Source organism: Microcaecilia unicolor, chromosome 8 (assembly GCF_901765095.1).
Source record: "Microcaecilia unicolor chromosome 8, aMicUni1.1, whole genome shotgun sequence".
In the NCBI taxonomy this organism is placed as follows: Eukaryota; Metazoa; Chordata; class Amphibia; order Gymnophiona; family Siphonopidae; genus Microcaecilia; species Microcaecilia unicolor.
In genome coordinates this window covers 9,591,488-9,615,817 of record NC_044038.1, presented here as the reverse complement: position 1 = coordinate 9,615,817, position 24,330 = coordinate 9,591,488, and the positions used below count along the sequence as shown (strand labels likewise).

The following is a 24,330-nucleotide window of genomic DNA, read 5'->3' as shown; positions in this document are numbered from 1 at the left end:
ACCGAAAAGTGGCCTGCGCTGGTGTAGATGCATGTACTGGATGCGCGCAGGTCCATTTTTCAGCGCACCCGCAAAAAAGGCCTTTTATTTTAGCCGAAAATGGACGTGCAGCAAAATGAACATTGGAAACCTAGTAAAAGGACTAACGTGAAATAGTATCAAAAATATGGATATTTAACAGTACTGTAGAACAATTATGTAACAGAGATATATGATAAATGTCAGTACAATACAAACAATACGATAATAGCATGGAAGAAAGTTCAAGTAATAGAGAAGTAATATGATGTCAGCATACTAGCAATGGAACTAGTAATCAAACTCTGGAATTTGTTGCCAGAGAATGTGGTAAGGGTGGTTAGCTTAGCGGGGTTTTAAAAAAGTTTGGAATAAGATATATACACAGTACATAAGTATTGCTACAGTGGGACAGACCAAAAGGTCCATCAAGCCCAGCATCCTGTTTCCAACAGTGGCCAATCCAGGTCACAAGTACCTGGCAAAGATCCCCGAAAAAGTTCAATACATTTTATGCTGCTTAAGCAGTGTATTTTCCCCAAGTCATTTTATTAATGGTCTATGGACTTTTCCTTTAGGAAGTGCTATTTCACTTTTGAATCCATAAACTTGAAGCATGGTAAAACTATGTTGCACCAACGCTCACTGAAATCAGGTGAAGAACAAACCCTAGGGGCAAACAAATTAACTCATTTCACAGCATCACAGCTTCAAAAGGAGCAGCTCAGGCTCAATTATGTTTTATACTGGTGTGAATTCATGGAACGAGGAGGTGTGAGACTATCAACAAGGGCCACATTTTTAAACTTTAGGGACTCATGAAGAGAAGCTGGCTTCAAGCACCAAAAACGGCCTCCTGCCTGAATTTGAAAGTGTTTTAATGTTTGCATGGGGCATTATTCATTGCTACAGCCATCAGATCTCTTGTCAAACCGCCTCCGACTTGGTTTCCACTTAGGAATTTCTCGGCTTGCTGAGGTATTTGCATTGTACATGTCTACGTGCAGTGCTGGTCTGCGCTACCGTGTTCATGTTTTATGATGGCAGAGGTGCTTGCCAGTTCAGTTTATTCACAGAGAATGATGAGATCCCAGAGAAAAGAACAATTGAATGGTTGAAACCATACGAGCCAATTTTTCAAAATTATTGAGGGTGGTAAACCCAAAAGAAATGACCTCTCCATAGACACAGGTTAAGGAGTTTGGTCAATATTGGTGGTGCTTAAGCACCCACAGCACTGGCTCCTATGATTAGGACAACTAACTTGTCCTGTTTATTGGAGACCTGTTTCCAGCCTCGTAAGAACATAAAAGTAGCCATACTGGGTCAGACCAGTGGTCCATCCAGCCCAGTATCCTGTCTTCCAAACAGTGGTCAAGCCAGGTCACAAGTATCTGGCAGAAACCCAAATCGTGGCAACATTCCATGTAGAACCCTAAAGAATAGCAAGATTCTGGAATCCAAAAGAGTGACAAGATTCCATACAGAACTTCAAAGAGTAGCAACATTCCATGTAGAACCCCAAAGAATAGCAAGATTCTGGAATCCTAAAGAGTGACAAGATTCCATGCAGAACCTCAAAGAGAAGCAACATTCCATGTAGAACCCCAAAGAATAGCAAGATTCTGGAATCCTAAAGAGTGACAAGATTCCATGCAGAACCTCAAATAGTTGCAACATTCCATGTAGAACCCCTAAGAATAGCAAGATTCTGGAATCCTAAAGAGTGACAAGATTCCATGCAGAATCTCAAATAGTTGCAACATTCCATGTAGAACCCCAAAGAATAGCAAGATTCTGGAATCCTAAAGAGTGACGAGATTAGATTCCATGCAGAATCTCAGAGTATCAACATTCCATACTATAAATCCCAGGGCAAGCAGTTGCTTCCTATGTCTGTCTCAATAGTAGGCTATGGACTTTTCCTCCAGGAATTTGTCCAAGTAACTCTGTTTCATTCTGCATTACTTGATGCCTTTAGCAAAGCGGACCGATGTAATATCATTGAGGCGTTTAACAGTGTGCTGATGACGAGAGGTCCTGTGGTAGAGCTGAATTGCCTGAACTAAAATTAGGCCCATTTCACACGGCTTTCCGAAATGCTTTTTCGCATGTATCTTTGCAGTAATAAAGTAAGAGGCCAGGGGAGCTCTTTCAAGTTCAAAGTATCAGAATCTGAGGCCAAGACAAGTTTCACACGAACACTGGAAAGAGAACAGTCGGGAGTAAAACGGCACCTTGCATCAGGGACAAAGTCCATGTGAGACCTGCTACAGCTGAGATCATAAAGCAGGAATGCTGGAAAGCTCTGCCTATGAGATTCACAAGCCTCAGACCGCTCTGCAAATTCTATTTTTTTTTGTTTAAGAGATTTTATTGAAATTTTTATAAAAACATCAAATGCAACTAGAAATCAGCAGAACAACAACTCAAATTCCGGGGTTTTTACTGCTTTTTATAACGCCTCTTTGCTGTAATGCTCTGTACTCTGCAAATTTATACACTGTCCCCCCCCCCCCCCCCCCCCCACCGATATTCAGCTAGTGGCAGGCAGCCTAGTTAGCTGCCGCCGCTGGCCTCAGATATTGAATGCCAGGCCTTTTCCAGTGACCAGCATTGAATAACCGGCTATGTGAATATTCAGCCCTGGCCGGTTATGTTAACAGTGGGCAAAGACAGGACCGCTATATAGGCAGTCGGCTAAACTTAGCCAGCCAGCCAGCGCTTGAATATTCGCACGATATAGCCGGTTAGCCGCTAACCCCTTCCCTTGTGGGTTCTGCCACCACTTGTCTGAGAAAAGCACTTTGACAGGCACCCATAATTTCTCTGCTTCTTTCCGATTCTGCCGATCCACATCGCGCTATTCTCACATTAATACGGATGCTAGGTGTTGTCTTACATAGTAACATAGTAGATGACGGCAGAAAAAGACCTGCACGGTCCATCCAGTCTGCCCAACAAGATAACTCATATTTGCTGCTTTTTGTGTATACCCTACTTTGATTTGTACCTGTGCTCTTCAGGGCACAGACCGTATAAGTCTGCCCAGCACTATCCCCGCCTCCCAACCACCAGCCCCGCCTCCCAACTGCCGGCTCTGGCACAGACCGTATAAGTCTGCCCAGCACTATCCCCGCCTCCCAACCACCGGCTCTGGCACAGACCGTATAAGTCTGCCCAGCACTATCCCCGCCTCCCAACCACCAGCCCTGCCTCCCACCACCGGCTCTGGCACAGACTGTATAAGTCTGCCCAGTACTATCCCCGCCTCCCAACCACCAGCCCTGCCTCCCACCACCGGCTCTGGCACAGACCGTACAAGTCTGCCCAGCACTATCCCTGCCTCCCAACCACCAGTCCCGCTTCCCACCACCGGCTCTGGCACAGACCGTATAAGTCTGCCCAGCACTATCCCTGCCTCCCAACCACCAGCCCTGCCGCCCACCACCGGCTCTGGCACAGACCGTACAAGTCTGCCCAGCACTATCCCCGCCTCCCAACCACCAGTCCCCGCTTCCAACCACCGGCTCTGGCACAGACCGTATAAGTCTGCCCAGCACTATCCCCGCCTCCCACCACCGGCTCTGGCACAGACTGTATAAGTCTGCCCAGCACTATCCCCGCCTCCCAACCACCAGCCCCACCTCCCAACCACCGGCTCTGGCACAGACCGTATAAGTCTGCCCAGCACTATCCTCACCTCCCAACCACCAGCCCTGCCTCCCAACCACCGGCTCTGGCACAGACCGTACAAGTCTGTCCAGCACTATCCCCGCCTCCCAACCACCAGCCCCACCTCCCGATCTTGACTAAGCTCCTGAAGATCCATTCCTTCAGATCTTGGATAGCAAACTTAGCTTTCATCTTCAGATCTCATCTGTAGTCCAACGTTGCTTCTTCAAACCACATATGATAAGATTGCTCAGACCTCTCTTGCAAAAAATCTGCTCTTCAGATTCTCATTTGTTCTCTTGTATTTAGCCAAATCAACTAACTGCAATTAGAATGTGGTAGGTTTAAAACGAATTGGAGAAAGGTTTTCTTTACTCAGCGCGTGGTTAGACTCTGGAACTCACTGCTGGAGAAGGTAGTGACGGCAGCTGGCCTTGCTGAGTTTAAAGGGGGTCTGGACAGATTCCTGAAGGAGAAGTCCGTTGATCGTTATTAAATTTGGGGTTTTTGCCAGGTTCTTGGGGCCTGGATTGGCCGCTGTTGGAGACAGAGTGCTGGGCTTGATGACCTTGGGTTTTTTCCCAGCGTGGCGGTGCTTATGTGCTTATTAGATAAAGACCTTACATTAAAAAGACTCTATGGCCTACAACTGATACAAAATACCTGTATTAAAGTACTAACTGGAACTAGCAAATTCAGCCATATTACACCTCTCCTAAAGTCTGTGCACTGGCAACCCTATTCTTATAATAACTTATAAAATCCTTCTATTAGTCTTCCCAATTCAAAGCACAGGTCTTCCACTGTTCCTATCTCTCCTATTGATGGCCTACTCTCCACCCCGAACCCTCAGATCCTGGTAATCCCTTCCTTTAGACAAATTAGGTATGATACCAGTCGCCAATCTATTTTTACCATCACAAGCCCTACCCCCGAGCATACCCAGACCTCATTGGCCAAATTCAAATCCGATCTGAAGACCTTTTAAATTCAACAATGCCTTTACTTAAATCTTTCACTGCCCTGACCCCTTCCCACATGGAATACTGAGAGACTCCTCCCAACATGAGCCTGCCTGCTATGACTCATAGACCCCTCTCCTTTTATTTTCCCCTCACCACTATATCTTATTTTTCCGACATACTACCCTGTCTTGTTGATTGTATTAGGATCGCAAACCGCTCAGATCAGTGCTGTAGCCACGGTGGGCTGTGGGGGCCAGGCTCCCTCCCCAAACCTGCAACACCTGTTAAAACGGCTGCCAGGGATGCCAAAGCCCCACCAGCCAAAGAAATCTGCTGCGGAATCACTCCTCTACTCCTCCTGCTGCTGCAGTAATGAGGAAGCCAGTGGCATGTCTTCAGACGCTGGCATTGGAACTGAGCATGTGCAAAGAGTCCCAGGGGCCAGTGGCTGAAGGCATGCCACCGGCTTGCTCTATACTGCAGCAGTACGAGGAGGAGGGGAGTGGATCGGCTGCAAATTTCTTTGGTAGCAGGGCTTCGGCATCTCTACCAGCAAAAGGTAATACTTTTAATGTGGGGGTGGGGGAAGAAATGTATTGCCACCCAGCACAACTTTGGGCCCTTCCCCCCCACCAAAAAAAAACAAAAAAAAACTGGAGGGCTGGCTACCCGTCTAGTTTAGATAATCTTCTTGATGGGCAATGCAGAAAACTTAGAAAAACGTCACAGCGCTAAGTTTTTTTTTTCATAGCATTATACATTAAAATCAATCAACGGCTGCTGAAAAAGCTGTGCTTTCACCAATTAGTGAGCTCTGGAACTCAATGCCGGAGGATATGGTGACAGTGGTTTGTGTATCTGGCAGGGGCATAGCTACTATGGGGCCACGGGGGCCTGGGCCCCCGTAGATTTGGCCCTGGACCCCCCTGCCGACGACCCTCTCAACCCCCCCTCCCGCCGTCAACCCGCCCTCGCCGTCTGCTACCTTTGCTGTTTCTGTGTACATGTACGGTGTACGTGCAGGACGTCAGACTCAGAAACCAAACGAAGGAAAAAGACTTTGACTGGCGGGGGTTGGGGTCCCCCACTAGCAAAGGTAGGTGACGGTGGGCAGGCGGTGGGGGTCAAAGTTGTTTGTGGTAGTGCTGGCGGTGGCGGCGGGGGGGTGTCGGCAATGGTGACGGGGGGGGGGGGTCGGCGGTGTGGGGGGGGGGGGCTAAAATGTGTCCCCTCACCTCGGACCCCTCCCGCCGAAGTCTGGCTAAGCCCCTGGTATCTGGGTTTAAAATCCTGGAGGAAAAGTCCATAGACTGCTATTGAGACGAACATGGGGAAGGCACTGCTTGCCCCGGGATTGGTAGCATGGAATGTTGCTACTATTTGGGTTTCTGCCAAATACTTGTGACCTGGATTGGCCACTGTTGGAAACAGGATACTGGGCTTGATGAACCATTGGTCTGAGCCAGTATGGCTATTCTTATGTTCGCATGTAGATTCCACTCTACATTCTGGCTGTTTTCTCTAAAACTCCAAAAAAAGAACTTTAAACAGAAGAAAATCCTGGAGAAGGACCAGTGGCGTAGGAAGGGGGGGGGGCAGAGAGGGCAGTGCACCAGCGCGGAGCCGACACCCCCCAGCAACGTGCAGCTGGGGCAGATCGGCCCTCCCACCCGTCTCTTGCCGCAGGTATGCGCTCCGGGGGGGGGGGGTAGGTATGTGCTCCGGGGGGGGGGGGGGGGTGGTGCGCTCCAGCATGAGGAGGGTGCGCCGTGCTGCACCCGGGGGGGGGGGGGGGGGTGTGCAGCGGCGACCCGCCCCGGGTGTCAGCTCCCCTCGCTACGGCTGTGAGAAGGACCACAATTGACTTCACAGAAGAAAATCCTGGAGAAGGACCACGATTGACTGGCAAAAGTACATATGAGAATGGAGTGGATAGAGCACCGTTCACGGAAGAGAGTGTGTATCAACAACTTGAAAATCTAAAAGGTGGACAAAGCCATGGGACCGGACGGGATCCACCCCAGGATATTGAGGGAGCTCAGAGAGGTTCTGACGGCTCCTCTTAAAGATTTGTTTAATAAATCCTTGGAGACGGGAGAGGTTCCATGGGATTGGAGAACGGCGGATGTGGTCCCTCTTCACAAAATTGGTGATAGGGAAGAAGCTGGAAACTACAGACCGGTAAGCCTCACTTTGGTTATTGGAAAAGTAATGGAAGCGATGCTTAAGGAAAGGATAGTGAATTTCCTGGAAGCCAATAAGTTACAAGATCCTGAGACAACATGGTTTTACCAAAGGTAAACCGTGCCAAACGAATCCCATTGCATTCTTTGACTGGGTGACTGGAGAACTGAATCATGGGCGTGCAATGGCCGTAATCTACTTAGATTTCAGCAAAGCTTTTGACACGGTTCCCCACAGGAGGCTCTTGAATAAACTTGACGGGCTGAAGATAGGACCCAACCTGGTGAACTGGATTAGGAACTGGTTGACGGACAGACGCCAGAGGGTGGTGGTTAATGGAATTCGCTCGGATGAGGGAAAGGTGAGTAGTGGAGTGCCTCAGGGATCGCTGCTAATAAAAGAGACTTAGAATACAAACTAAAATTTTTTTTAAAACATGTCCTGCTACGATCTGTAAAAGAAACCAGATGCCTCTTATAGTGTGAGATCCTCAGATACTGCTGAAATATGTGTGGGGTAAAATGGAAAATACTGCGCGATGTCTCTAGCACAAGTTTCACAAACGGAAAAAGACCGACTCCTGCAGCAGGAGCCACATAAATCTACCTAGGAAACAACAGATGAGTCTATGGACTCTGGTCTGACAAGATCACGCTGGATACCCCCAAAAATCAACAGCAGATATGGTGAAGGACTGTGGGTACCCTGCAGTTATTTGTTTATATTTACAGCATACCCGAGGTTTGCTAAAGTTCTCCCCACTTAGATTGAAGACGCAACACCCTACTGCTACTTACTGTAGAATGCTTAACAAAAGCAAGTCATTCAAATATTAGTGGACCAGAAGACAAACATTTTTGCTGTTGTGTTTCATCTGTCTCGCACTCACAGAAAACAGAGCCAGGAGGAGGAAAAGCGCAGTGCAAATGTTTGCCCTGTCCCCATGACCCCTTTGAGAGCAGCTCGATTCCAGCACACACAAGAGAAATGATAACAAGTAAATAAAACAGATCGCCCACCTCGCCCCAGGCATTAAACTATCTCCAGCAATATAAAAGAGGTAGAAAGAAAGCAAGTGTGGCTTATTCTCCAGCCTTCTGATTGTGAAATGAAAAACGTACGCAGGAAGCGCTGATAAGCAGTAACTGTGAGTGCTGTGAACCTGAAAGAAAGAAAAAAATGAATACAGTCTTATCGACTAGAATGAAAATGTGGAGCAGAGATGTAACAGTTCCAGTGTGGATACTGCTGGGTGGAAAATTGTGTGGCACAGAAACCTGGTTTTGGAATCGTGACTCATGCTTTTTATCCTAGATTAGCTCTGAAATTGTTCTTCAAAGTTTCCATTTTCAATAAGAAGAGTAAATTAGGAACTTAACCTACAAAGGACGTGCAGCCGGCAAATTCTACTTAGATACAAATGATTAGACTTATTTATAAGACCAAGTTACCACATTTGCAATCAACTTTAAAAGTTCTTCTCGTTCACACTGACCTGATAGAGGGGTCACTGCTCACCAAAAGTAGTCAGAAAAGGGTCAGCTTTCAAAAAAGCGCATCTTAAAAGCAAAGTTTACGAATACCTTTTACCTGTGGGCTTTACATCAATTTTGCAAAGGGAAAATATTTTCCTTTGAAAATTGACTCAAGAAAAGTATATACACAAATCTGCACCACTACTTGTGAAATCAGATTCTAATTTATGTATTTATAAAGTGTTACAAGTATACTGCTTCACCAGCACGGTCCTTCCACAGTGGTTTACAGTATCATTACATTTACAATACTTTTGTCAATCAGCCCATCAGCAAATACCTGTCCCTCATCTCACAGGATGACTTTCCTCCACCACCATTGAAACAAGAGGGCCTTTACCAACTTCCTGATTTTCAGGAAGTCCCACCTCTGACAAAAAAAAAACCCCCAAAGGGATACTGGGGAAGATGCAATTTCATTAACAGAGGTGGTACCCCCTCTTCTTTCTTTCCCCGGCTGCCGGTTTCCACTACTACTACTACTACTTAGCATTTCTATAGCGCTGCCAGGGTTACGCAGCGCTGTACAAGTTTAACATGGGGAAGGACAGTCCCTGCTCAGGACAGGAGAGCTTACAATCTAAAGGTTACGAACTATGTAGTCAGTGTAGGTAGCTTACAATCTAAAGGTTATAACTAAGTAGCTTACAATCTAGAGGTTACAAACTATGTAATTTCATTAACAGAGGTGGTACCCCCTCTTCTTTCTTTCCCCGGCTGCCGGTTTCCAAATAATAGGGTTACCATATGTCCGGATTTACCCGGACATGTCCTCTTTTTTGAGGACCTATCTGGGCAACCGGGCGGGTTTTGCCAATCTGCCCGTTTGTCCGGATTTCTGGACAAACGGGCAGGCTGGCGGGCGGGCCGTCCTATGCTAGCCTCCCAGCCCTCCCCCTCCCCTTACTTACTACTCTACTGCCCTGGTGGTCTAGTGACCTCTTCCGCCTTCAGGGCAGGACAGAGCCCCCTCTTTCCTGCCCGGAGCGCTGCCCTGCATTCTGTTGCTGATCTCGGCGCTGATTCAAAATGGCCGCCGAGAGTTGACGTGACCTCGCGAGACTTCAACTTTCGGCGGCCATTTTGAATCGGCGCCGAGATCAGCAACAGGATGCAGGCCAGCGCTCCAGGCAGGAAAGAGGGGGCTCTTTCCTACCCTGAAGAGGTCACCAGGGCAGTAGAGTAAGGGAAGGGGGGTGACCGGGAGGGGAGTGGAGGGGGGGTGACGGGGTATGTGACACAAAATTGGCTTTGAAAAAGATCCCCTATGTTATTAAGTTAGTCCAGTAAAAAGGTCTCACCTACAGCCTATTTCCTCATATTTGCTTCTCCGTTTCCAAATAAGCTAAGCTTGGGCACGCAGTAAACATGCTTCCTTATAATTTTAAAAATATGAAGGACCTGAATTATTTAAAGGTATCTGCCCAGCTCCCGTTTTGTTTCCCCAATTACCGGCGTCGCCACCCAATCTCCGCTAAGATTCCACGGAACCATTCCTTCTAAAGAGGATTCCTTTGTGTTTATCCCACGCATGTTTGAATTCCGTTACCGTTTTCATCTCCACCACCTCCCACGGAGGGCATTCCACGTATCCACTGCCCTCTCCGTAAAAAAATACTTCCTGACATTAGTCCCGAGTCTGACCCCTTTTTTTGGAGGGGCAGACAATACATGGGGGGGGGGGGGTCTCCAATTTACACACGGGAAGGGCTACACTTAGGCAGACTCATGCCCGTCATTGATCTGGCATGAGTGCGCCTAACTGTGCGCGCTTATACTAGTATTTGATAATGGCATCTGTGCATACAAAAGCCATGATAGAACTGGCCCTCGTTGCACCCCAAATTTCCCTTGTGATCTCCCAGGTTCACCTATTGCACAAGTTGTGTCTGCGAGAGGTAGAGCGCTGTCCTTCCGTTATTACAATAGAGGATCTTAATGGAGCAGGTGTTAATCTGTTGGGGCTGGTTCAGGTTGGCTATTTTATTAAGGCACAAAAGCGTCTTTTTGCTACATGTGTGTCCTTTTGTAAAATGATGTCTCCCCCCCCACCTCTTGGTTCACAATCACTTCAACATACTCCAGTTTCTGAACAGAAGAAATTCTGAGAAGTGCTGGAACGTTTCCACAAAAGCACTTTTAGGGCTTGAGTTGGACAAATTAGAGTTCAGAATGCAATTTACAGTGCTGAATAAAACTAAGAACTGGAGGTTTTTCTTTGCATTGTTCAATTACGTTGGAGAATTAGTTGGCACTCATGGCTCTCTCAGCTTCTGCAATATCGAAGCGTACGCACAATGGTGAGATGATACCGAGCATATGGCACCCAGCTGCATCTCATTAATTAGCTCGACCTGCCTCCTCTTCTGCTTTGGATGAAGAATGAATCCAGGTCAGGGAATCTGAACAAGTTTGGGCTGAAGCAGCACATTCACATATTAACCTACAGCTTCAGCCGCTAGTGAAAGTCTTCAGCTGACTCTAGCATTGCTGTCCAAGGGGGGGAATTTGTCCTACAAAACCTCAATGATGAGATGAAACCAATTAAAATCGCAGAGGTAGGAAAAGAAGAAACAAATTATATTACCTGAGAATTTTCTTTCCTTTAATCCAACTAGACCAGTCTAAACTAATGGGTTATGCCCATCCACCAGTGGAAGGAGACGGAGAAAAATAGTTCCAAGTAATACACCCCCTTAAGGGTTATCGTGCAGCCTGGAATGCTCAGTATTTCAAATAGCCAAGCAATGGTTCTCTGTACTGCTACGAAAAACCCAACAAAGACATGTAAGCTACTTGTGCTTGGGTTTGGCATACAGAGGAGTTCCTGCGAAAGCAGGCTCATCTTCAGCCACCGTCCAGGGGTACGGCCAAGAGACAATTCTCCACTCAGCCGGTACTCTACGGCTTGCCGACCCACTACTGAATCGGGGAAGTGGGTCGACGTGCCATCTGAAGAGGAACCATCCATAGCCTTCAGGGCAAGGTGGCATGGAGAAGATGAATTTCAAGATACCAAAACTCCCGTCGTCATAGGGAGTACAACAGCAACCCGTGCACAGATGCAGGAGCTGAATCACAACTGAAAGACACCAGACAAGGGAGGGTGTCTGGACTGGTCTGGTTGGGATTAAAGGAAAGAAAATTATCAGGTAAGACATAATTTTTCCTTCTTTGTCATCCACCAGAACAGTCCGGACTAATGGAATGTAGCAAAGCAGTGCCCCAAAATAGGGCAAGAGAAATCCAAGAACAAAGAGCCAGTAAGATGAACTGCGGGAGACTGGGAGACCCCAACTGAAGGCACAGGCCATCCCAAGGGGGGCTCGGCGCCGGGGTCAGGCTGCCGGGCGCAGCAGTCCCCGGTCTCACCTGCCTGCCTCCACGGCTCTGGGCCCCCTTCATTCAAAGCGGTAGTCGCAGATCGTGTCTCTTCTGGCCTTCTCTCTCTGTGTCCCACCCTCGCGGAAACCGGAAGTTACATCAGACGAGGGCGAGACACAGGGAGGGAAGGCCAGAAGAGATGCGATCTGCAACTGCTGCTTTGAATGAAGGGGGCCAGGAGCCGTGGAGGCAGGCAGGTGAGACCGCGGACTGCAGCGGTGGGGGGAGCGGAGGCGGGACGGCCTTGCCCCGGGCCCGGCCTAGTCTATCAGCGGCCCTGCACTTTACAGAATATGCTTAGAAAGTTGTGTGCGTAAATTCTAATTAGTGTCAATTAGTGCCCATAATTGCTTATTACTGGCTGATTATTGGCACTGTTTGGCTTGTTGAATGATTAAGTTGCGCGTGCAGTTTGGCCGTACTGTCAAATTTGTACGCTCAACTTTAGTCGCCATACAGTGGAGGAGTGGCCTAGTGGTTAGGGTGGTGGACTTTGGTCCTGGGGAACCGAGTTCGATTCCCACTTCAGGCACAGGAAGCTCCTTGTGACTCTGGGCAAGTCACTTAACCCTCCATTGCCCCATGTAAGCCGCATTGAGCTTGCCATGAGTGGGAAAGCGCGGGGTACAAATGTAACAAAAATAAAATAAAAATATACAATCCGGGAGACAGAGCACAAAGCTAGTTATTAAATTAGTCGATATCCAGGATGTCCAAACTGTATGATGGCCTCCAAGGGGGAAGGGGGGGGAAAGGAGATGATCCAATTGTAATTTAGATTCCATTTCTGTCACTGTTTGAAAATGTGTCTGTGCTTTGCTAAAGCAATTAATTCATTATGGAGAATTGTTCTTTTGACAATAAAAATGATTCAGGCAAACAAAAAAAAAAAAAGAAGGTCATCACCTTATACATTTGTTTGGTTTTATTTTATTTATTAACCTCTAAAGTTGGCTAACATAGTAAGTGACGTCAGATAAAGACCTGAATGGTCCATCCAGTCAACTCAACAGTCAACATTCATTATCAATTCAAGATTTAAATCAACAATGAACATGATATTATATACTTGATCATGGTCTTTCTTTGGTGTTTCTGGGTCAGACTATAGAAGCCCACCAGGCTCTGTCCTTGTGTTCCAACTACTGAAGTAGGGTGTGGGATAATTGTTTACATAATAAGATTGAAGAAGTTGATGTCATCAAGCCTTTTTTCTGTCCCTAGCAATTTATTCGACTTTTGCAAATAGGAAGATCAGTGCCAATCTGGGGTTAAATTATCTAGTTTTTGTTCGATTCTCTAACAATAAAAAGATTTAAACAGAGAAAAGTTGAATCCAGCCTATCAAAATTCATCTTGTCATTTGCGGGACAAAGACTGTAAAAGTCTTCCCGGCACTGTCCTCGCGTTCCGAATTACTGGAGTTTCTGTCAAAGCTCTCTCCAGCCCATCCTAAACTGGATCGCTATATGCGGGACTCAGAGCGTACAAGCCACCCCAGCACCGGCCTTAGTTGATGCAGCCAGAGTCGCCATCTAAGCACCTTGCAAACACATATCCAACCCTTTAATTTTTGTAACCACACTTCTTTAACTCTTACACTGAAGCTCTCTGGGGAAGAGAATTACCCTATTGTACCTGAAATATAACTTACTTTGAACTTGGGATTGAAAAAAGTTATTAAATCTAAAAGTGCACATCCAAACGTTTACTTTTTAAATGTATCATTTTTCTTCTAAACTGTTTTCACTGATGGCAGCTGTATCCTTACCTAGATAGGTTCCAACAAATCCAAGCGCTAAGAAGCTGCTGATGACGAACAAGGCACCGGTGGCCAGGATGATCAGCCCTGTGTAATAGACACCTGGGAAGTCCAACCCTTCCAACTTTGGCTGACTCTTCATAGCTTCTGTAAAACTGTGCAAAGAGAGACATCCAAATGTTAAGAAAATGTACAGAGAAGGCCACAAGGTTATTGAAGGGGACATATGGGCTGACATACGCTGAAAAACTTACAAGTTATGTACAGCTGTGAATTACCTTGAGAGGCCTGGTCCCGTTGTATTCATATCTTTCCCATACATATTCATTGTTTGAGAGAGTTTGTCCTGTTTGTCTGTTCTAATTAGATGTAAGCTCTGTCGAGTAGGGACTGTGTCTTCATGTTCAAGTGTACAGCGCTGCGTACGTCTAGTAGCACTATAGAAATGATAAGTAGTAGTAGTCTTTGGGATTCCGGAATCTTGCCACTGTTTGGGATTCTGTACGGAATCTTGCTACTCTTTGTCCTTATCCCTTGTTTGTCCTGTTTGTCTGTCCTGATTAGATTGTAAGCTCTGTTGAGCAGGGACTGTCTCTTCATGTTCAAGTGTACAGCGCTGCGTATGTCTAGTAGCGCTTTAGAAATGATAAGTAGTAGTAGTCTTTGGGATTCCGGAATCTTGCCACTGTTTGGGATTCTGCACGGAATCTTGCTACTCTTTGGGATTCCGGAATCTTGCTACTCTTTGTCCTTATCCCTTGTTTGTCCTGTTTGTCTGTCCTGATTAGATTGTAAGCTCTGTTGAGCAGGGACTGTCTCTTCATGTTCAAGTGTACAGCGCTGCGTATGTCTAGTAGCGCTTTAGAAATGATAAGTAGTAGTAGTAGTAGAAAAAGGTTAAGAGTGCGACAACTGATCTTGAATAAAACTGTATATAAAGAGTTGGAATGTTGACTGCTGGTTGCAGAAGTTCCTGTAAAGTTGGTGTTGGTTTTGATAAAACTACCAGTGTGTTCATTTGGTAAGAGAGGAGAGCGGGGGCTCCCAGACTGAGAGAAGCAGTACCCGAAAGTTCTCTTTGGAACTCCCAAATCCCAGGATCTCTATTCTGGAACATGGACCTACTCCCAAGCTCGAACAGTGGAACCTGTGACTGAATGAATGGCGAGCTGAGTGGAGAAAAGAATAGAGTATTTGAGAGAAATAAAGTTTTCCCTGTGACTCGGGTCCAGGTTATTGCAGACCTGAGCTAATAAAGGGGCGAGACCCGGGTTACATCTAAAACCAGAAGTCCTAACTATAACAGAATACCCGAGTGCATGCACAAGAACTCTGCAAATCCAATATAATTTAGGTCATGTTTTTCTATCCCTCTGCCAACTGTGATTTTGTGTAATAAATGACATTGTAAAATGTAACATGATGTGTGTGTGCCTGTGTATATGCATTCTCCGTTCATTACCATTTACTCCTGGGGGAATTCTGTGCAGACTTCCTTACAGGAACCGGCAGCAACAGGACAAGGACAGAGTAAAGGTGAATGTACGACAGGGCACTGGGGGCAGAGCAAAGTCAGAGAATGCCATGGGGGGAGGGGAGAAGAAGGTGATAGTGTGCTGTGAAGATTGGTGGGGGGGGGGGGGGGGGGGGGGGGGAGGGGGAAGTGCACCATGTGGATGGAAGGGAAAGGAGAGGGGGAGGTGCTTTGAAAATACGCCTCAGTGAGGTATTTAGTGTAGACAACAGTTAAAAAGGGCATATCATTGTCTCTAGTAATGTTTTCAATCTCCTGAAGCAGAACTTCTGTTTTTTTTTGTTATTTTTTTAAAAATAAATAACGAGGCTGATAGATTTCAGGCTTGAAAATAAACCGTTCTGTGCCATGTGCCATTAAGGAGGACATTGTGCGACATCAGAAGTGGGTTTTTTTTTTTTTTAATTCTAGCCTCCAAAATCCTAACTTTTTCAAAACTTAGGCTTTAGAAGACGGATGGGTCTCAGGATTCGCTGCACAATAAAATGAGTAATTTCCCAAGGCAGTTTTACAGGACAAGCAATAATAGTCTGCAGCAGTCCTAGTGATGTACTGAAATCATTAATTCTTTTTCAGCGTCACATAGGTTGCCGAATATTAATAACTGCGGTCGTGACCAAGTCAAGTGACTGAGCCAAGGACACAGACAGCTGGAAAATAGTCCATGAAAACCTTCGCGAATGCTACACTTATTAAATAACCCTATTGCATATTAACATCATGACACCCTTGTACCAATTCATTTAGCTAATCACACTTCCCGTTTCTCCAGATCCAACCGTATGAAATTAGCAGACACAATGCAGTCTACCATTCTTGCTGGTTCTCTTAAAGACTTAGCCTGACCGTACTCATGTGGCACACAGCTTTATGAATCCAATACAAACCCTCTATAGACTCAAAATTCACTGTCTCAAAGACACTATCAAGGATAACAATATGATAGAAACATGCAGAAAACATCAAAATCTCGTTATTTATACTGTAAGATTTGTCTAGGAGCAAGATGGTTACTGAATTTTGGAGACTAGGGGCTCGATCTCATTCTGAATACCTCATCGACCTGGTAAGGCATGTAATCAAGTTAAATAAATGACATGAGTACGATCCAAGATGGCGTCAAAAGGGTTGGATGCTGCCCTGCGAGCTCTGTGAAGCTAGTATCAATGAAGAAGCATAAGGGGAAGCCTGGGACTGGGTCACCACTGGAGATTCAGCAAGTTGCAGCTGATGTGGAAGTCACGGAAGCGGTATCAAGCAGAAGCAGGTTACTGTTTTGCGGAGTGGAGTGCCTGTATCAGAGCTTTTAGCTCAGGGAATTGAAGCTGGATCATTTCCATGGAGGGAGAGGAAGATGAAGGGAGTAATTGGTTATGTCATGCAATTGGAAATCTGAAGCACTTTGTCATGAAGAAATTGGACAGACCAATGGGAGGTTTGGTTTCTCTGCACTCTCAGGCAAAACAACTTAAATTGGAAAATGTGGAAAAGAAATTGGGAGAGGTGCAGGCATATCAACTGGAATCAATAAAATATAAAAATTTGGTTCATCAGTGTCGTCTTCTCAAGGACCTTGGCATTCTGCCAGGCTTCTTCCCCGGGAACCCTGGGTACGTGAGTCCTTGGACCACGGCCGAGGAGCGGCAGTGGAAGGCAAGATCACCTTCGGAGCAGAGGAGAGACAAGGCTGGACTGGAACCCCGGACTGGAGTCCTGCACTGGAACACTCGGGACTGGAACGCACCGGACCGGAACACACTGGAGTAGGCTTCACCTACGCTTAGCTGCCTTTCCCCGAGGGTTGAGCCCTCAGGTTCGAGCAGCCGGTAGGGCTTACAGGAAAACCAGAACTGGAACCAGCAACAGGAACAACCGGAGTCAGGATCCAGCGGTGCTCCCAGGTACCTAGGCTAAAGCAAGGCAGACAGGCAGGGAAGAGGACACAGGAGCTACATACAAGCTAAGCTCAAGGGAATGGGAATGACAGCTACGCTTGCCAGAGGAAGGGTTAGACTGGAGCTACAGTAGCTAACAGATAGAAAGGAGAGAAATGGCTGCAGCATCAGCCGCTCACCAACCTCAGACAGGGAGCAGCACCACTACACAGGGATAACAGAAAGGCTAGAAGCCCACAGAGAATAATATACACAGAAAGGCTGAAAGCCTACAGGTCAGAGAGATACACCCAGAAAGGCTGGAAACCCCCAGGTAAAAGGGATATACGCAGATAGACTGGAGGCCCTCAGAGCAATAGACACAGAAGGGCTGGAAGCCCACAGCGCAATAGACACAGAAGAGCTGGAAGCCCACAGAGCAATAATACCCTGAGCCAGAAGGCAAGGCCCACAGATGATAGTAACTCGCAAAGCAGAAGAGCTGGAAGCCCACAAGAAAAGACAAGGAAAGCTAACTGTGCAAACAGCACACTAACCTCGGGACCTAAGGCACTGCGGAGGCATTGGCAACGCAAAGGCAAAGGCTGCAGTCTCTAAGTGCTTAATAAAGCCCTTCAACACCAAAGGCACAGCTGCAGCAATCTCTAAGCACAAACCACAGAGCAGGCAGAAAGCACAGTGAAACACAGAGAGGCTTCCCACCCCCAGGTGTAGTGTAGTGAAGCAATTAGAGTCATGCTGGAAGCAGCCAGCACACAGAGAGAGAGAGAGCTAACCCAGGCAACACCCACAGGTGCAGTATAGTGAGGCAATTAGTGTCATGCTGCTGGATGCAGCCAGCACAGAGAGCCAGAGCTAGCTCAGAAAGGACAGACCGAAGAAACAGGAGCCAGCTAGGAAGCTGACCCCCAGGAATAAGGTAAGTCTGAGGGTGGTCACGGCCACAGACGTGACAATCAGAAGTTAGAAAAAATTGATAAACATTCAATCTCAATTATACACTGGTGAATGGTCTACCTTTACAGCGTTGAAATCTTGGGTGTTGTAGACCTTAGTCTTTCAATGCATCCACAGCCAAAAACTATTATACAAAATACCTTTTCAAGTTCCATATTGCACTGTTGGTTGAAACCATTACCTTAATTTATTTCCAAAACTGATTCGATTGTCAGTGATTGCGAGTTTAGATTACTGTAATCAATGCAATGCAATTTATTTGCACTGGAGGTGGTTCAAAATGTCACGGCCTGGTGTTCAGCAGAATCAATTTTGTCTTCTTTACACTGGCTTCCAGTTCAATGAAGAGTTAAATTTAAAAATACTGGATTTTGTCCGTAAAGCCTTATGTAACGAAGCACCTTTATGAATTCTGTACAGCGTTAAAAATACGCCGACTTCTTCTCCTACTGTGATCATCACAACAGAATCTGTTGGATATCCCCTCCAAATAGTGGACTTTGCCGACATTCATGCTTAGATTTTCTCAGAAGTAGGTTCCCCTTTATGAAATGTCCTGAAATAGCCAAGAATAACTCATACTCTGATGTTCAGAAAATACCTTTAAGGGAGACTTTGTTTGTTCTTTTTTCTAGTTTTGTTTTTATCCTTTTTACATGTTTTTTTTTTTTTTATTCTTTTATTTATGAATTTTAATCACATTACAAGCATCAAAAACTTGAGTAGGAAAATCAGAAAGAAAACTTTTATATAAGAATATATACTGAATATTATAATAAGAAAAAAAATGTATATATCTTGTCTTAGACCACCAAAAGGAGGAGGGTCGGTTAATTATACTTAGGAGAGATTCGTAATACTAAAGAAAAAAAACAACAACAAAGAAAGGCTTAACGGTATATCCACTATATAATTATCCATCTTATCCCTGGAACCAATACTAGACTTCTCCAAACAATTTCATGACAACTTTTTCTGATCAATAAATTGTTTTAAGTAAAACTTTTTACATGTTTTTTTAAAAATCCATGTAACTTATTTATGTGTGAGAATTGTAACCTGCCTAGAATTGTAGATCATTTCTTTATTTTAAAAAAGTGTATAGCCCACACTAACTTCTTCAAGAGGGGAATCTGAACGCTGTGTCTCTTTCGCTTCTTTTGTGAACGGGAACGATGCAAAATCTCCCACGTTTCTAGTTTCAGCTCATCGCCAAGGCAGGGCTGGAAAATAATCTTTGCTCAGCACACCAAGTGCAAAGGACAGGAGGAGTTCATACTGGGCAAATTATTCCATACACAGTCTCTTCTTCACAGCACAGGTACCACCCTCCCCCCCCCCCCTTTTTTTGTTTTGGAACGGACTATGAAATTAAAATGGTGGCAAGATGATCATACGATATGCTTTGCTTAGTGACGTGGTATTGATATTGGTATTGACGAGGGGCATACGATGAAGTTGAGAGAGAATAAATAGGCTTCGGAGTAATCTAAGGAAGTATTATTTCACAGAAAGGGTGGTGGAGGTGTGGAATGGCCTCCCGGTGGAGGTTGTGGAGTCGAGGACTGTGTCAGAATTTTAAGAGGCATGGGATAAGCATGTGGGATCGCTTAGGAAAAGGAAGTGTTAAGGGTTACAGAAGATGGGCAAACTGGATGGGCCATTTGGCCTTTATCTGCCATCATGTTTCTATGTTTCTATTGATGGGTTTGCTGTGGCAGCTTGATGGAGCTAGGAGTGGAGGAGTGGCCTAGTGGTTAGGGTGGTGGACTTTGGTCCTGGGGAACTGAGGAACTGAGTTCGATTCCCGGCACAGGCAGCTCCTTGAGACTCTGGGCAAGTCACTTAACCCTCCATTGCCCGCCGCATTGAGCCTGCCATGAGTGGGAAAGCGCAGGGTACAAATGTAACAAAAATAAAATAGATACTATTGGAGATTCTACATGGAATGTTGCTACTATTGGAGATTCTACATGAAATGTTGCTATTCCACTAGCAACATTCCATGTAGAAGCCTGCGCGGCCACATTGGTGATCTGCAAGGGCCGACTTCTACATGGAATGTTGCTAGTGGAATAGCAACATTCCATGTAGAATCTCAAATAGTAGCAACAGTGGAGGAGTGGCCTAGTGGTTAGGGTGGTGGACTTTGGTCCTGGGGAACTGAGTTTGATTCCCACTTCAGGCACAGGCAGCTCCTTGTGACTCTGGGCAAGCCACTTAACCCTCCATTGCTCCATGTAAGCTGCATTGAGCCTGCCATGAGTGGGAAAGCGCGGGGTACAAATGTAACAAAAATAAAATAGATACTATTGGAGATTCTACATGGAATGTTGCTATTCCACTAGCAACATTCCATGTAGAAGCCTGCGCGGCCACATTGGTGATCTGCAAGGGCCGACTTCTAGTGGAATAGCAACATTCCATGTAGAATCTCAAATAGTAGCAACAGTGGAGGAGTGGCCTAGTGGTTAGGGTGGTGGACTTTGGTCCTGAGGAACTGAGTTCGATTCCCGGCACAGGCAGCTCTTTGTGACTCTGGGCAAGTCACTTAACCCTCCATTGCCCGCCGCATTGAGCCTGCCATGAGTGGGAAAGTGCGGGGTACAAATGTAACAAAAAATAAAAAAATAAAATATGAAATCACTGCTCTTCTGTGCCACACTGTGTTGCCATTTACAAACATCTTCCCCCGACACTTGAGTTCAGCAGATAAAATAATTTCAGAAGCTATGTGACGCAATCCAATGGTATGGGAGGATATTTTACACTGCTGAGAATATTTCTCATTCTCGGTTGTCTTCTCTTGCTCCTTCCTAACCTGATCCATGTGAAATCGAGCATCTGGTTTTTTTTTGCTATGTGTAATATTTTAATGATGCCTGCCCATCTGCTACTTGTTTTCCTGGCGTCTAGCCTTACAGAAAAACTTACGTCCTCAGTCTCACTGCAAAACAGACATGATAAAAAGAAAAACGTCCATTTCCTTTGCTTGATCTTCGTAATGTCTGTAATTACGCTTGGGTGTGAATTTATCTTTCTGCCATGACATCAAAAGGCAGATGCCATAATATCGCACTGCAGCCAACTTCCTATCACAACAGCAAGCCTATTTCTCATTAATAGCACATTTTTGGCCCTTATGAATAGTCCCAATTGGACCCAGCAAGATGTGGAAAAATGTTTTAAAGATGCCCCACCATCCATTATCTAAAAGTGGTTATTAACATTAGTCTCAATTTATCAGTGTCAAATAGCGTTGTCAGCCAATATACCTCTGGCCTAGACAGCAAGAATTCCGGCAGAATTACTGGTACCTGGCAACGCCAGAGGCTTCACGTGGAATTTGGTACTGCAACGCACCCTTCAGCTTTCTAGAAGATAATACATTACCCAATGTGCTTACTCTAGTTGGCGATGTCGTTGTGCTGTGTTCGCTCCACAGATTGCTATGGAAATTTCTAGAGTAATTTCCAAGAAACCTGTCATGATAATGCATTATCCACAGCATATAATATGCGCAAGCAGTAGAAATAAACACAACTGTCTGGTGTCCTACAGACCTGGTGAGGTAATTCTTTACCCAGTTTATCAGGGGATTTTTTTCCCCCCTCCTGACACCTACTTGCAAGAAAAGAAAATGATCCAATTTCTTTCCATCCAAGGAAGCCCTGAATGAGAATTTGCTAAGCTGCATTTTCAGGCAAACCCATCCACGACAACCACTTTGTCTGATGGTTACAAATGCAGAACTCTTTTGAAAGACAAAACAATGTTTTATTAATGAGAGCTTGTGCGAATACTAAGAAGCTACGTTAGTGCCGGAAAGGGCGAAGGCTGTGAGAGGAGAAACTCTGCAAGCCTGGTGGCAAAGTAGTTAAGTTGCCCTGTGAAAGAAATCTAGAAATCCATGTGACCACAAGAGATACTTTGCCCAAGCATTTCTAGGACAACAGTCATCCAATGGCAGAACTCATCATCAACACGGCACCTAAGCGTATTACATAGTAGATGACGGCAGAAAAAGACCTGCATGGTCCATCCAGTCTGCCCAACAAGATAAACTCATATGTGCCACTTTTTGTGTATACCTTACTTTGATTTGTACCTGTCTTTTTCAGGACACAGACTGTATAAGTCTGCCCAGCACTATCCCCGCCTCCCAACCACCAGCCCCCGCCTCCCACCACCGGCTCTGGCACAGACCGTATAAGTCTGCCCAGCGCTATCCCCGCCTCCCAACCACCAGCCCCGCCTCCCACCACCGGCTCTGCCACCCAATCTCGGCTAAGCTCCTGAGGATCCATTCCTTCTGAACAGGATTCCTTTATGTTTATCCCACGCATGTTTGAATTCCGTTACCGTTTTCATTTCCATCACCTCCCGCGGGAGAGCATTCAAAGCATCCACCACTCTCTCCGTGAAGAAATACTTCCTGACATTTTTCTTGAGTCTGCCCACCTTCAATCTCATTTCATGTCCTCTCGTTCTACCGCCTTCGCATCTCCGGAAAAGGCTCGTTTGCGGATTAATACCTTTCAAATATTTGAACGTCTGTATCATATCACCCCTGTGTCTCCTTTCCTCCAGAGTATACATGTTCAGGTCAGCAAGTCTCTCCTCATACGTCTTGTAACGTCTTTGAGCCATAATGGAAAAAAGCAGAGAGGCATCCTAGACTAAAACTTGGACGTTTTCACCTGGACCTGTTATTATTGAGAATAAGGAACAAAAAGGTGCCCAAAATGACCAGATGACCACTGGAGGGAATCGAGGATGACCTCCCCTTACTCCCCAACCCCCTCCCATCCTCAAAAAACATCATTCAAAATATTGATTGCCAGCCTCAGATGTCATACTCGGGTCCATGACAGCGTATGCAAGTCCCTGGAGCAGATTTAGTGGGTTCTATATACCACGCCACAATCAAGGCGCTGCTTACAGAATTACACCTCAGAGTAACTATCCATAACCACTATCCTTGGATGTGCTTCAGACTACAGCTCTCATCCACACCACAGATGAGCCTCCCAACATGGCGGCCCCAGTGCTCAAGGGTGACATCTAGTTTAGTCCCATAATTGTAGGGATGGGGAAGGAGCTCTGTTGCATGACCTCTAGCTAAGGACTGCAGATGCAATGGCAGGGCTAAGCAAACTGCGTCACAGCCTCTGGTTTCCTGCTGTACTTCGAAAGCAGATTCTGCAGCCAGTGTCGGCAAATTCTGCAGCAAAACTTCAACATTTCTGCATCAATTATATGGCTAATTCAGAAATAAGCGCATATTAACATTATTTATTTTTTTATTGTAGTTATAAAATAATTATTTTCTGATATTTGAACCACATGGGACACCACAGCACTGTGTAGTTCAAAGTGTCACATTTTGGGCCTAGCAGCAGAGGAAGAGGAAGCAGCCGGAATCACAAAGCTGCTGCAGTCCTTCTGAGAAGCTGGGGAACGCAACCTGTGGGTAGCCGGCAAATAAACACAGGACTACAGCCAGTGACAGTTGCTCCTGCAGCAATTCCACGGGGAATAAAAAAATTCTACAGGAAAATAGCTAATTTCCTGCAACATCATGGAAGATGGGCTGCTGAGAGACAGAGCCAGGCCTGGGGCAGGGCTGCCACAGCTAACGCCCCTCCCACTCTCAGTCAGGTCACAGCTGCCGCCCCTCCCCCTTGGGCCACCGCTGCAACCAGATCTCCACTCGGGACGTTGCAACCGCCCCCCCTACTCGGGCCACTATTGCCGCCCCTGCCCCCTTACCTTCCTGCATCTGCTCCTCTCTCTGTCTCTCTCCTGCCCCTGTGTGCTGGGACCCAGGTTTATCGCATTAACCCAATCACCCAAGTCCCGACACACAGGAGCAGGAGATAAGACCGAGGGAGCAGAATGTTCTGCTTGCCTCAGGAAGCTTTGCCGGTGCCAGGCCCCCCTCACCTCCCTCTTGGCGGACCTGTAGGAGACCATCCAAGTTTATTAAGGTTTTTTTTTTTTTAATTATTTATTTAAATTTTCCAATACATCACCACTTAAAGTGAATATGCAATCGGCATTATTTAACATTAGGAAACAAAAATAATAAGTATATATCTTTACAGCCCGTTTGTCCACAAGTTAAAGAAATTTGATTCCAAGATTAAGGAAATTAAAAAAGAAAAAAAATACAAAAATTAATAATCAATAGATGCTTCCTCTGGTTCAGACCCCAGCCTGCTAAATTAGGGAAGGTTTACTATATTCACATCAACTCTTGCATCAATAAACTCTTTCAACTGTTTTGGATCTACAAACTGAAAATGTTTACCCTCAAGCACCACATTACAAAAACAAGGAAATCGCAAGACAAAATTTGCTCCCAATGCCACCACCCTGGGGCGAAGTTCCAAAAAGGCCCTTCGTCTCATCTGTGTAG

General features: G+C 45.8%; 1 protein-coding gene across 1 annotated transcript in view; it reads right to left on the bottom strand.

Annotated features, from left to right (window-relative positions):
• Positions 1–24,330, bottom strand: part of PEMT (phosphatidylethanolamine N-methyltransferase) — a 163,478-nt gene that overhangs the window by 43,860 nt on the left and 95,288 nt on the right. Inside the window, 1 exon segment of the mRNA XM_030212849.1 lies at positions 13,533–13,678. Within this exon segment, the coding sequence (XP_030068709.1) occupies positions 13,533–13,678 (146 nt within the window).